At 40.0% G+C, this 15,349-nt stretch overlaps 1 protein-coding gene across 3 annotated transcripts in view; it reads right to left on the bottom strand.

The window, feature by feature from the left end:
* Positions 1–15,349, bottom strand: part of nrxn2b (neurexin 2b) — a 1,271,620-nt gene that overhangs the window by 85,073 nt on the left and 1,171,198 nt on the right. For all 3 annotated transcript variants that reach the window (XM_060917059.1, XM_060917060.1, XM_060917061.1), the window contains one exon: positions 12,395–12,566. In XM_060917059.1, the coding sequence (XP_060773042.1) occupies positions 12,395–12,566 (172 nt within the window). The remainder of the gene's footprint in view (positions 1–12,394; positions 12,567–15,349) is intronic.

Here is a 15,349-nt window from a genome sequence, read left to right as displayed (position 1 = left end):
AAACCAACAGCCCTGCTGTGGAGGACACTGCTGCGAAAAAAACTAAGAAGTCCTGGCCAACTAAAATCCGAAAATATGAGGCAGCATACATTAAGTATGGCTTTACAGCCATACAGAAAAATGGCCATGATTGCCTGAAATGCGTCCTCTGTCTGGAGACCCTGTCAAATGAGTGCTTAAAACCTTCGAAACTTCAGCGTCACTTGGTACAAAAACATCCGACAGATGCCGAAAAAACAGTAGATTTCTTCAGACGCAAAGAAGAGCATTTGGTCAGGCAATCTGCTGCATTCACCCAGCAAGCTACTGTCCCCGAGCGGGCCCTGAAGGCATCATTTTTAGCCTCATACCACATTGCTCGTGCTAAAAAACCTCACTCAATTGGAGAAGATTTGATTTTACCAGCCACCAAAGACATTGTCCGAGAATTGCTTGGTGAGGATGCTGCCAAAAAAATCAATGCTGTCCCACTCTCTGATAACACCGTGAGCCGACGGATTGGTGACATGGCTCAAGACGTATCTGCTCAGCTGTTGGAGCAGGTGAGAGCCAGCGAATACTTCGCACTTCGCTGGATGAGAGCACAGATTTATCCAATGAGGCCCAACTGCTTGTGTACATCAGATTTATTTCACAGGAAAGATTTGTGGAGGAAATACTATTTTGTAAAGCACTTGAAAGAAGAACTACTGGGAAAGACATTTTTCAAGTTTTGGACGATTACATAGAGTCTAACGGATTGGACTGGACCCGTTGTGTGGGGGTGTGTTCGGACGGAGCCACGGCAATGACCGGGAAGATCAGTGGAGTGACCGCGCTCATTAAGCAGAAGGTCCCGCATGTAGTGGCCACACACTGCATGCTCCATCGCGAGGCACTGGTTGCAAAAAGGATGGATAACAAGTTGAATCAGGTACTACAGGAGGTTATACAGTTTATTGTTCAGTGTGAAAATATTTGTGTTGAAAACATGTTAGTTAATAATATTCTTATGCTAAACAAATGTAACAATTATTGACTATTGAATAAAAGTAAGAGAAAACATTCTAAAAGTTGATGTTTCTTTACATATTTTGTAGCATTGTCTGTGGGTTTGCAAAGGGGGTCCCCGGCCAGAAGCTAATGCTGTTTGGGGGGCCTTGGCATGGAAAAGTTTGGGAACCCCTGTACTAACCACTGCATACCAGGAACACCCCACAAGATGTGCCATTGTGGAGATGCTCAGACCCAGTCATCTAGCCATCACAATTTGGCCCTTGTCAAAGTTGCTCAGATCCTTACGCTTACCCATTTTTCCTGCTTCGAACACATCAACTTCAAGAACTGACTGTTCTCTTGCTACCTAATATATCCCACCCCTTAACAGGTGCCACTGTAATGAGATAATCAGTGTTACTCACTTCACCTGTCAGTGGTTTTAATGTTATGGCTGATTGGTGTATGTACAGTATGTTATACTGTTTAATTTTTGAACCATCTCCTTATTATTATTTTTTTAAATTCATACACGCATCTCAACTCATTTCATCAATGAGCTCCAACTGGAGTCAAACCTAAGACATCCACACCCTTGAACACCCTAACACACACAAACACACATGCATGAATGCAAATGCACTCTCACTGATGCCAAAATGCAGAACAACAAAAACATCAAAGCTCTCAGGAGATCCAGAGGTGACGGTGTACTATAAAAAGAGCTGTAAATTCAGCCTTGAGGTTCTCCTCATTCCTAATTCTCTCCTAATGCCATGTTTAACATCACAAAGCCTGAGCAGCCAGTGCCTGCCATTACACTTGCACTGTTACTGTGGAGATGTGTAGCTTGGCTGCTCAGCGATGATGGATGATGGAGGGATTGACCTTTTCAAGACACAAAATGAGAGAATGAGTGTGGACAGGCTGTGATAAGGAAGCCCTGTCCTGTCAATGTCACTTTCTTTCTCCCCCCCCCCTTAAATATAAACACACACACACACACACACACACACACACACACTCGAGTCTAATCTACTGTACATCAAGACAACTCAGATTAAAATGCACTCCAGTATGATCAGAGTGCATGAAAACTACTGTAGCAGTGCTGGCACCATGACAAACAAACTGTACATAGTTCAGTGACTAGTTTTCTCAACAAGAACCTCTGCAGCTTCTTTAACAGATCATCTTTTTCAATCACACTGGAAAATCGCATTTATGTAAATTATTTTGCAGACGTCAGCTCGTCAGACCAGAAACTAGCTATAGGAGTAGCGCTGTTAACTCAAGTTCCCACAGATTTTCATTGATATTTCATAGAACCAACAACATGGCTTGTTTAAAATCAATGAAAGGAACAATGTCGAAAGACAAACAGACAAAAAGCTATGAATGGATTCTCCCTGCATCTCTTTGGCTGTATCTTCTGTTTAGAGTCAATATCACTAGTCAGAAACGGAAACAAAGCATAACCACTTCAAACCACCTTAATTATAGCTATAAATTCATAACTAAGGCCAAGTTTACATTAGACCGTATCTGTCTCGTTTTCTTCGCGGATGCACTGTCCGTTTACATTAAACCGCCTGGAAACGCCGGGAAACGGGAATCCGCCAGGGTCCACGTATTCAATCTAGATCGTGTCTGGTCCGGTGCTGTGTAAACATTGAGAATACGCGGATACGCTGTGCTGAGCTCTAGCTGGCGTCTCATTGGACAATGTCACTGACATCCACCTTCCTGATTCGCTGGCGTTGGTCATGTGACGTGACTGCTGAAAAACGGCGCGGACTTCCGCCTTGTATCACCTTTCATTAAAGAGTATAAAAGTATGAAAATACTGCAAATACTGATGCAAATACTGCCCATTGTGTAGTTATGATTGTCTTTAGGCTTGCCATCCTTCCACTTGCAAGTGGTAAGTGATCTGCGCTGGGATCACACACACAGCGGCTCAGTCCCGAATCACAGCTTGTGCACTTCACTCGCGCGCTCTGTGAGCTGCGCAAGGCCGGAGTGCGCACCCTCCAGAGGGCACTCGCTGTTCAGGGCGGAGTGATTTGGAGCGCAGGATGCCTGCGGAGCCGAGCGTATCCGTGTATTGGCGTTGCTGTGTGCACACTAATCGTTTTAAAAACGTTAATCTGATGATCCGCTGATACGGTCTAATGCGCTACGTTCACACTGCAAGGCTTAATGCTCAATTCCGATTTTTTTTGTGAAATCCGATTTTTTTGTGAGGTCGTTCACATTAACAAATATATGCGACTTGTATGTGATCCTCAGTATGAACGAAAAGCGACCTAAAAGTGTTCCGGATGCGCATTGCAGGATACGATGACGTCACACACAGTGAGCATGGCCAGTGTTTACGGAAGTAAAACCGCCCAGTTGCAGTATGACCCATCCAATCTAGCTTGAATAGCTGCATCCCCCCAAATGGAAATCAGCTCCCTAACCTCTGCGTCCTTCCATTGAGAAGATTCAGAACCTTCACAGCCCGAAGCGTCCCTCGCATTGATGTCATGCGCAGGGGCGCAGATACGTTTTTTTAACTGGGGGGGACAAAGCTGCCAGCAAACCAACCCCAACCCCGATATGCCTGTCAAACTTGTTGTTAGTAACCATAGCAACCAAGCTCGAGCTCGCAACCTGTGCAGTCTGCGCAGCTCAACCAACCGAATATCAGTCTTTGTTTTGTTTTATGTGAGTTGTTGCAACTATGTATACACTGCCATGCACCTCAATAAACCGAATGGTAATTAGTCTTTTGATTTTTCCGTGAGGTTTGCCTTATGCAAAGAAAGACAGCATAGACGTTTTTTCCTCCCTATAAGTGGGGGGGACCGAACGAGGTGAATTTAAATCTGGGTGGGACGAGTCCCACCCTCTATCTGCGCCCGTGATTATGCGCCATGTTGTTGTAACTTTTTTTGAGAGACCCGCCGCCTACTTCAGCGCAGAATAGTGACGTTTGTCAATAAAAGATCGGATACAGGTCACATATGGGCGAAAAGATCGGATTTGAGTCACTTCAGCCTAAGTTATGAAAGCCTTTGTATTCAAGGACTTTTACATACCGGTAGCTTGATAAACTGTAGCCAAAATCCCCCTGATCTACACAGTCCTTTGTTTAAAGTACTGTATATTCTATACATTCATGGATAACTTAAACAAAAAACAAACAACAAAAACAAAAACTTTGTAGTTGCTTCAAAAATTTTAAAATAAATATAAGGTAACCACATGGAACTCACTAATGTCTGGTTGTTTGACAACTGACTACAATTACACTGCAATTGCATTAAGCTGCACTATAGGCCCGGTCACACAGCGCTTTACGGCTTTATCACGGCCAAAACCCGTCAAAAAGTGCTCTCCCGTGAAGCAGACGATATTGTTCGTGTTGATGTCGAAGTTAAGACGTGTTACAGTCGATATACAGACGTGACAGGACGCAGGGGAAAATCGGAACGGCGTCGGACGCGGCAAAAAGTTTTGGACTGCTCAAAACTTTAGACCGCGGACAACCACGGCCGGCACACGTGGTAAAGACGTGCAACACAGGTGAAAAACACGTGATAATCAGTGTCCCGGCCGTTATTAAAACTTGGGGAGACGTGGTAAGACGCGAAAGTTTGGCGGTCTATCACGGGCAGAGCACGGTCATCGGACGGGTGTTACGCGTTGGTATCACGGGATATAGCGTGTGTTTAGCGGCTTATCACTGAGAAATGGATTTTTCCGCGTACATAGCACTGTCTAAGCCCGTTAAACGACGTCTCAAACAAGTTCTAAATTCGATTGATCACTGTCTAATCACTTCTGCATCACTTCTGATTTGCGGCATGTAAATACCGTAATTTTCTGAGACCTCGGCACTTGCAGTCTAGATGTCAAGGGGTGAACATGAACCCTCAACGCTGTGATGTCCTCATCTTAATGCTCCAGCACCAACAGAACCAACTGATACAGGCTCAACATATCCTACCGCTTTTATATGCGCAGCAAGCCGCTCTTCCAACGACGCTGAGCCGCGGTTACCCGTGATTTGGCAGTGCTACAGCTGCCGACGGCCATACCCCGTACAAAGCACGGCAAAGCCAAAATTGACCAAAAATTACCACTTACGACCACGTCCACCTGATTTTTGTATCTTTTTGTACGTGATATAGACGCGGAGTGCTGTGTGACCGGGCCTTAAGTTGCCAAAGGTCTGTGAAGCATCACACATACAAGTGTGGTCAGAAGTTTACATACAGTGACATGAATGTCATGGCAATATTTAAGCTTTCAGTAATTTCTCTGAATTGTTCTTTTCTGTGGCAGAATGTACAGCATACATCTCATCTCATTATCTCTAGCCGCTTTATCCTTCTACAGGGTCGCAGGCAAGCTGGAGCCTATCCCAGCTGACTACGGGCGAAAGGCGGGGTACACCCTGGACAAGTCGCCAGGTCATCACAGGGCTGACACATAGACACAGACAACCATTCACACTCACATTCACACCTACGGTCAATTTAGAGTCACCAGTTAACCTAACCTGCATGTCTTTGGACTGTGGGGGAAACCGGAGCACCCGGAGGAAACCCACGCGGACATGGGGAGAACATGCAAACTCCACACAGAAAGGCCCTCGCCGGCCACGGGGCTCAAACCCAGGACCTTCTTGCTGTGAGGTGACAGCGCTAACCACTACACCACTGTGCCGCCCCAGCATACATCTTTCATAAAAAAACACTAGAATTTGGTGCACAAGTTTTAATTTTCTTTGGCTTTTCTGAAATTAACAGAGTGTCAAAATTATACATACAGGGTCAAAAATATACATACAGCACACCTAATATTTGGGTAAAATGTCTCTTTGCAAGATTCACCTTGATCAAACATTTTTGTTTACCATGAACACGTTTCTGGCAGAATTCTGGTTGGATATTTCATGACTCTTCATGGTAGAACTGGTAGAGTTCAGTTAATTTTTTTTTTCTTGGCATGGACTCGACTTAAAAGCACAGTCCATATATTTTGAATAGGGTTGAAGTCAGGATTTGTTTTAAGCTTAATGTTAGCCTGCTTTAACCTCCACAACCAGCTCTGATGCGTGTTTAGGTTCATTGTCCTGTTGTACCTCCCAAGTCATGTTCAAGGTTCTGATGGTTTATGCTGAAGAATTGTGAGGTAGTCCTCCTTCTTCATTATTCCATCGACTTTGTGCAATGAACCAGTTCCACTGGCAGCAAAACAGCCCCAGAGCATGATGATCCTACCACCACCACCAGCTGGTACAGTGTCCCTCTGTACATGGTGGTCATTGTGGCCAAACAACTCAATCTTTGTCTCATGTGACCATGCAGCTATTTCTTCTTTGTCTGTGTGGTCAGCTTCAAACTTTAGTTAAGCTTAAAGGTGTCAATTTTGGAGCAGGGGGTTATTTCTTGGATAGCAGCCTCTTAGTCCATGGTGATCTGAATTGTAGACAGTGATCCATCAGCTTCCAGTTCATGGCAGGGCTGTGCCATGGTGGTTCCCAGGTTGTTCGTGGCTATACAAACCAATTTCCTTTCAGCTGAGGGTGACAGTTTGGGTTTTCTTGAAGCAAAGTGGCTTGGCAAAGTGACTACACCTCATAATAACTTGGATACAATTGTTTGAACTGATCTTGGAATTTGCAGTTGTTTAGAAATGGCTCCAAGAGACATTCCAGAGTTGTGTACATCTGTGATCCTCTTTCTCAGATCTGCACTGAGCTCCTTGGACTTTCCCATTTTACTGTGTGCTGGTCAATCCAGTGAGTGCTGTAAACAAACCCTTTTTATGAAGGCACAGAGAAGCTACCAGCTGTAGTCAATCATGATCACTAAGAGGAAGTTAAAAGACCTTAGCCTTGGCAAGATAAGAGACATTTTGGAAGTTTCAGCACCTCTGAATTAATAATCTAAGTGGGCGTATGTAAATTTTTGACCCTGTATGTATAATTTTGACCCTGTGTTGATTTCAGAAAACCCAAAGAAAATTAAAACTTGTGCACCAAATTCTAGTGTTATTTTTTAATTAAAGCTGTATGCTGTACAATCATTCTGCCACAGAAAAAGAACAGTTCAAAGAAATTACTGAAAGCCCAAATATTGCCATGACATTCATATCCAAAATGACATTCATGTCACTGTATATAAACTTCTGACCACAACTGTATACATGGTTCTTCTCCAAACTGTTGTCACAAAGTTTAAAGGACACAACTGGATAAACAGAATGTATGATGGTGTATTATGGCCATTGGGCCAAAACAAAACAAAACAAAACAAAAAACAAAAACAGCTAGGGGAGTGGGTAATATTCGAAGAAAAAAAACACTTCTGCTTCCCGGGTTCCTGGCTGCAGTGCGTTCTGGGAAATGTAGTTGAAAATCTCTTAGCATTTTATTCTTTTTTTATTGTGCAATTCATGAGGAAAGACTGCATTTCCCATAACTCTCAGCAAAACCATGGCGTCAGTGGTGTGATAACATTGATCCAAACTTGCAAATTGAATTGATCTGGTTCCTTCATTAAAAAACAAAACAAAAACTAACCAACCCCCACCACCACTTTTTCCAAGGTTTTTTTTTGTCATAAATTTGTGATTTTTTTTTTTACTCTGAGATTTTTTTCTCGGAATATTAGCCCCTCCCCCAGCTTCATATATATTTAAAGCTGAACTGAAGGCAAATTTTTTATTATCAAAATTCTATTTATCTCATTTTATTAAATATAGAAATGCATTTTTGATAGCTATTTTGTCACTGCTATAGCAAGATATGAGTGTTTGAAATATGCTATGTAATACATCAGTCCATATGTCAAAGCAGTGGCTGTAAACAAGATTCGTTGAGACCTGTGCGAGACTTCATAGGACGGAAGTAAAATGTACAGTGGAAATCAAAGTGACCAACATCTGCCAACGTTGTCAAAAGACGCGCTCGCCCTCTTGAATGCTGATGTAATCAAGTTGGAAGTTTTGTTTGTTTTGATAGCAATCAGGAAAGTTTGAAAAAAGTAGGCAGTAATCATCATTTAAACTCATTTTTGTGCAATATTTCGTTTGGAAAACAGTTTTCAAAATGGCGGCATTGACAAACTGGCTGACACTTCATGTTTCGAAGTCTCACACAAGTCTTGTGAAGATCGTGCAGATAAGTGACGCCTGCCGTGGACCAAACGAGCTATACTCAACATGGCTAAAAACCGAATAGGCCGATAAGTGTAATATTTAATTGCAATTAGTTGCCAATACGAGTCATGATATAAGGTTACTAAAACCGAAAACGTAATTGAATAACATGCTAATCAAGAAATAAAGCAAGTTTAAAAATGACTTCAGCTCTCCTTTAACCTACAATGGTCCGAATACACCAGCATAATAATGTCTTTATATCCTGTAGCATGACTATTTCCCTTCTAAGAAACCCAAACCTATTCCAACATGACAATGAAATCCGGTGCACAAAGTGAGCTCCATGAAGACATGATGTGCCAAAGTGGAGTGGAAGAAATCAAGTGTCATACATAGAACCCTGATCTAAACCCCACAGAACACCTTTGTGATGAACTGGAATGCTGACTGCACCCTAAACCTCTTCATCCAACATCAGTACCCGAGCTCACGAAAGCTTTTGTAGCTGAATGAACACAAATCCCCATGGGTATGTCCTAAACTCTCGTGGAAAGCCTTCCCAGAAGAGTGGCGGTTATAATAACAGCAAAGAGGAATAAATCTGGAATGAGATGTTCAACAAACATATATGAGTGTGATGGTCAGGTGTCCAGAAACATTTGGTGAAATAATATATTTACATGGGATCTGTTATAATACAAATCATTACAAGTCACGAACTCCAAGCTATTAGAAGTTAATGTGGAAACTTATTACAAACCAGGTGAATACAATACTTAACTCCAATGTAAAGTCAACTTTTTTTAGGACTGAAAATGGATATCACTCTACAAATACACTTATGTTTATGTATACACATACATCCATTCACCTTCCATTGACATACTAATTAATATAACGACAGTACTGTGCAAAAGTCTTAGGCACCCTATGTTTTTCATACAAACTTTGTTACAGATTTCTATTTTATGACTTCGACATTATTGAGTCAGTACAAAAACATTTTAGAGTCCAAACATTTGTTTTCCAGCACAAAATTAAATGTTACGGAAAAAAAAATGCTGGTATCTGAGGAGTATATTACATAAGAGAGCACTTTTCAGATTAAAAAAGAAAACATAATGAAGGCTGCTGAGTTTTGCTGCAAAATGAAGAAGCGAGTGTGACAGTCAAAGTGTCCAGAAGAACTGTGGCTGGTTCTATAAGATGCTCAGTAAAACCTATAACTCATTTCCGCATAAAACTGCACTCACTGTATCTGAGACTACTATTTTTTTTTAAAGCAAAGGGTTGTCTCACACCAAATATCGACTTTGTTTCATTTATTATGGCTTACTCATAACATTAATAGGAGTTTTTAAATGTTGAAACATTTCATTTCATTATTTTTTAAGTCATTTTTGGTCTACAGCATTCCTTTACATGTGCCTAAGACTTTTGCACAGTCCTCTAACTCTAGCAACTCTAACCTTAAGCTCAGTAACCAGATGGAAATATTTTTGGTTTAAAAGTTGTCAAAAAACTGTCATTATGAAGACAATTATCAACAAAACCTTAGCAGGCAGAGAGGAAAAAGACAGAATTTTACCATGAAAATCCTTGCGAATGTTGGTGTCACTATCCTAATAGCATAAATGATAAACATGCTACCCTGAATATTTACAAACCAGAGATCATAGTTTTCTGTTGGCTCACAAAACCAGGATTTACGAATTTACATACAGTAGCAAAGTCTGCGTGAAGTGAAAACAACCTCTATTCAGAGTAAATCTGTCTTTCATTATTATTATTATTATTTTTTAATCAGGATAGTTTCCCGTATTACCTTAAGAAAGGCCTCAAAATCTACAGCTATGTCTAAACTGTAAATATTGGCATCTCTGCAGTATCCTATAATTATGAAGACATCATTTTGGCTCTTACAAAGGGCTGAAAATGTACACATATGCCCACCCACACATACAAGACAGGCTTCTCTTATTAAGCTTCCTTATACTCCTTCTTATCCAGGTAATATCATTTGTGAAGTTTAAAACAAACAAACAAACAAACAAACAAACAAACAAACAAACAAACAAACAAACAAACACCTTTGCAGCAAACACACTCCAATTTTCTTCAGAGTTTTGGTGTGGTAAAATGGAAAACTCATTTTAATTACAATCAACAGCACCATAACATTATTTTCCCATTACAGTTCAAACGATTTCCAATTAAAACCTGGTGTGAAAGTGGAAAAACAAGACAGAAACCATCTTCCTTTTCTGCAGTACAGTGAAGCCACTGTCTCAGACAGAGACAGAACCAAAGAGAGTGAGAGAGAAGAAAAGAAAAAAAGAAAAAAAAGGAGGGTGTGCAGTGCTTTAGTGTAGTGTGGAGTCATGTACGGCATGACGGAGTGTGTGTGTGTGTGTGTGTGTGTGTGTGTGTGTGTGTGTGTGTGTGTGTGTGTGTGTGTGTGTGTTTAGGTGAGCGCATATTGTTGCTTGCAGGTGCTTATGTGAATGATTTATACCGTCACAGCTTGACTCACACACTCACAAACACACACACACACGTGTATAAAGTCTCCCCTGAGGCTGCGTTCAACAGTATTTATTTGTTTATTAATACTTTCTGTGTGCAATGTTAGTCATTTCCAATTCCCACCCACTGTCTAACACTCCGCAGTGTGGTAGCTGCTAATGTACTTCCTCCGTGACGCATGTATCCCATCACTGCCTCTTTTAGATTCTTATCTAGTTCGACGAGTCATCGGAAAACTCAGAACTCACAAATATCATGCTGTATGGAAGGGAAAAGATGGATTTAATCACATCATCCCATTATAGCAAAAATATGATCACTGATTATCAAGGAAAAAAAGCTGTAACATCAGTAGAATGATGCAATCTTAACCAATTTTGTCATTTCAAACCTTTCTTGTCATGAGAATTGTGAATGCATGTAAATCTTTTCTTCTCTCTCTTTCTATAATTTTAAGACGAGACACTGGAGGTGAACAGGTTATTATTAAAAAAAAATGGATTTCACAACCAATCAGACCAGATTCTTCTTAAATTTTTTCATGCACATGGTGGTTAATTTAAATAAATATGCACACTTAATTAAAAAAACCAAAAAACAAAACGAGTCTTTCGAAGAGGATTGAACCAGAATGTTCATTTCACTGTCAAGACACACTCAAATAAATACTTATACCCATGAGTTTTTTCAGAAAACCATTTTTTAAAATAATTTAACCAAGAAATAGGGTTAGGATGTGCTGTTATTAAAAAAAAAAGTTTTTATGCCTTTTTTTTTCTGTGTGAAATCTTACATCGGAGTAAATCCAATGATAACATTTTGAGAAATTTGTTGATAATATACCAATAAATATGGATAGGAATGAAGATGTAAAATTTTACAAGTGGAGATCATTTAAAACTGAATATTGGAAAAAAATGCATTTTGAGGTGAAAAACTTTACAATGTATTTCCTCTTGAGTATGTGTCGTTTATATGGTTTATGGCTTATTATATATATATATATATATATATATATATATATATATATATATATATATATATATATATATGCTACTACTAGGCTATCAGCTCATAAACTGTGAGTATAGAAAAACAAAATGGTGGAGCGTTTTGCTGAACCAACCGAGGACAAAATAAAAACTCTACTCGCAAACAAAACCCCCCAAAATACAAAAAAAAGCAACAAACTATGGAACAAAAGTGTTTGATGCTAAGAATGTATCTTTTTTATTGTTTACATTCTAAGCAGAAATTATTTTGTCAGATGTTTGATATAAAGTTTTTATTTATCGAATTTGCAAAAAATAAAAATAAAAATGCTCCGTTTCTCAAAATCCAGTAAATGTGGATATAATAAAACAATTATTCCACTCAGTCTCACTGTACATGGCTTATAGCCGACTCGGCACTCCACGCCTCGTCGGCTATCAGCTCATGTACGACTTGATTTCGTGGAATAACTGTTTTATATGTATGAGAAGACAAGCTTTGCAGCGATGTATGAAATTGTGTCAAGTGGGCAGAGCTTAAAACCTTATTCAAAGTTTCATATTAAATATGAGTGGACAAAACCAGTGAAATAAACATTTCTCCAAAAAATCCGTCCAGTAGCTTCAACCTCTTGCGTCTTGCCTTCAAATAAGTTTGAATTTCTCCACTGTCTGTTCATAAAACCAATTTTGTGTTACATTGCCTAACCCAATTGTATAAAAGTGTGTGTGCTCCCTACCTGATGGGAAACGTTCGATGACAGGCTGGTTGTCCACCTGCAGCGTAGCGTTGCCGCCACTTCTAGTAAAGCGCACCACGTGATATTTGCCATCGCTCACCACCACTCCATTCTCCTCGATTGTGATATCGTCTGTTCCCACGTTGAAGATGACACCGATCTTCCCTCGCTCCTGAGTCACAGAGAGAAAGACAAATCCAGGTGAAGTTACCTTTATAGATGGATCTAGAATCCAGTGCAAAAGTATGTGTCCAATTTGGATGATGTTTGGATCATGTCAACATTTCCCCCATTCTTCTTGGATAACGAAGAATATCAGGAGACGTTTATATCCTAAAATTTTTGACCATTTTGGACAGTGATGGTGTATTTATTCATCTTCTACCTTTCTGTCTTTCTCTCAATTCCACTCCCTATTTTTGTCATTATTACTATTTCATTCCTTCTTTTAGTTTCTCTCTCTGTTTCTGTCTCATCCTTTCTCTCTTAGCATTTCTGTCTCTCTTTCTATATCTCTATAATTTTACCTCTCTCTCTCCATTTGTTAATCTCTTAAGTTCTTTCCATCTTCCTCTCTCTTGCGCTCTCTCTCTCTCTCTCTCTTCATTTCCATCAATTACCTCTTTTTTCACCCCTCTTTCTATTCCCTTAATTTTATATTCTTCTTTCTGTCTGTCATTTTCTCTCCCTCGCACTGTCTCTTTACATTTTCTCCCTATTTCTGTCTCTCCTTTTCTACATCTCTTTATTTCTTTCTTTCTTTTCTATATCTCTTCCTTTCACTCTTAATTTCTTTTCCTCTCTCTCTCTCTCTCTCTCTCTCTCTCTCTCTCTCCCTCCTCATCTTTTAATTTCTCTCTGAATTTATCTCCTTCTAACCGTCTCTCCTCTTTCTTCCCCCATTATTCTCTCTCTCCGTTTCTCTCTTGTTGTCTCCGGGAGTGTTTCCATGCCCTTCTCATACATGTCTTGTGCATTAGGGATCTAAACCTACATTTGACTTCCCCAAGCTTCTTAATATTCTCCTGAAAGCTTTGTATAAATCACTCAACACTAATGAATATTTCGCAGTACACTGAAGACCGTCTCTTTTTATATCTATTAGTGTTGACAGCCACCTACTGCTTACACTTCATTATAGCATCTCCTATTTACTCTCATTGTCTCCTTCTCCCCCTCCCTCCAATCCCTCTATCTTATCATTCCCCCTCTCTCCTCCACTCACTCACTCCTTCTCACTTGTGCTCCTGCCCGTTCTGCCAGCAAAGGTCAAAGTCATTTACAGAGTTGCACGGGGGGGGGGGGGGGGGACGACAGACAGACAGACAGAGAGACAGAGAGTGAAAGGCAAAGAGAGATAAAATGATAGAGATATAGGCAGAGAGAGATAAAGAGCAAGACACAGACAGACAGACAGATGGGGAAGAGATAGCTAGAGAAAAAAGAGAAAAAGATAGACAGAGAAAAAACAGGGACGGAGCAATAGAGAGAGAAGCAGGGATGATGAGTGATACAAAGGGATACAGACAGATAAATAGATAGAGAGAAACAGACAGACAGACAGACAGACAGAAATAGAGAGACAGTGAGACAGTTAGACAGAAGGAGCTATAGAAAGACAGAGAAAGGGAAATGGAGACAGACAGACAGACAGAGAGTGAAAGGCAAAAAGAGACAATGATAGAGATAGAGATAGGCAGAGAGAGATAAAGAGCTAGACACAGACAGACAGACACAGACAGACAGATGGGGAAGAGATAGCTAGAGAAAAAAGAGAGAAAGAAAGATAGACAGTGAGAGGAAAACAGGGAGGGAGTGATAGAGAGAAGCAGAGATGACGAGCGATACAAAGAGATACAGACAGACACATCGAGAGAGAGAGAGAGAGACAGCTAGAGGAAAAATATAGAGAGAGAGGAAAACAGAGAGGGAGATAGAGAGAGAAGTGGGGAGGATGATAAATACAAAGCGAGATACAGACAGATACAGAGAGAGAGAGACTTATCTGGGTTGACTTCCAATTATGTAAACGTTTTAAAAGATTTTATATTTAAATTTATTCAGAGAAATATTGATAGTTACTGATATATGATGATGATTTTGATGTGAAAATATCAAAACTTTCATTTCCTCATAGCCATAAGATGACAGACGGCACTCAGGATTTTGTAACACATCTGTACTTTAACCATGCACACAGTCCAGTCTATGGCCATCTCTTACTGATAGAACTTGGTTCATTTTATGAAATGAGCAATATACATAAACTATGACACATCGAGACATTCCTTTTATAGTCAAAGTATGGCCTTTAGGCAGTTCATAAATATTCATGAAATAATTCTCAGAGAATGAAAAAGTAGCTAAAGTGATTAAAAAGTAATTTAATTGAGCAAATGGAAGCAGAGCTTGTTGGATAAATCAGTGATGAACCTAATCACAGGATATTTTATGCACATTATCATCCTAAACATTGCTTACTAGGAGATATTCCAGTCCAGTTAAATCTTTATTCTAGTCAATTGTACAGTAGAAATCCAGAAAGTTCTCACTCACATTGGCTGGATAAATATAAATTCTGAATGAAAAAGCATTAGATAAGGAGTGTTACTGTTTGATCCAGGTTATGGTCTAGAAGTTGAGCTGAGCTCTAGTTATTTCCTAGTTTTCCAGAAGTAGAAGTAATACTGTCTTATCGAGAAGCTCAGAAAGCTTTACTGTGAAAGAATAGATGGGTTTCTTGTGCTGTACCCATACATACGGCAGAAATGCACGGCTCTTCCTCTCCTGAAACACAAACCAAGTCTAGATCATTATGTTTGCTTTTCCCTTAAGAGTTAATCCTACCCTGCAAGAAAACTATCTATAGGATAGAATGGAAGAGAGGATGACAGAGAGTGTATGAGACAGACAAAGTCAGGAGGGAAATAAAAGGGAGAAATAAAGAAAATATGA

Source organism: Neoarius graeffei, chromosome 3, assembly GCF_027579695.1.
Source record: "Neoarius graeffei isolate fNeoGra1 chromosome 3, fNeoGra1.pri, whole genome shotgun sequence".
Classification (NCBI taxonomy): Eukaryota; Metazoa; Chordata; class Actinopteri; order Siluriformes; family Ariidae; genus Neoarius; species Neoarius graeffei.
The sequence above is the reverse complement of the archived record's forward strand: the minus strand, read 5'-3'. Positions and strand labels throughout refer to the sequence as shown.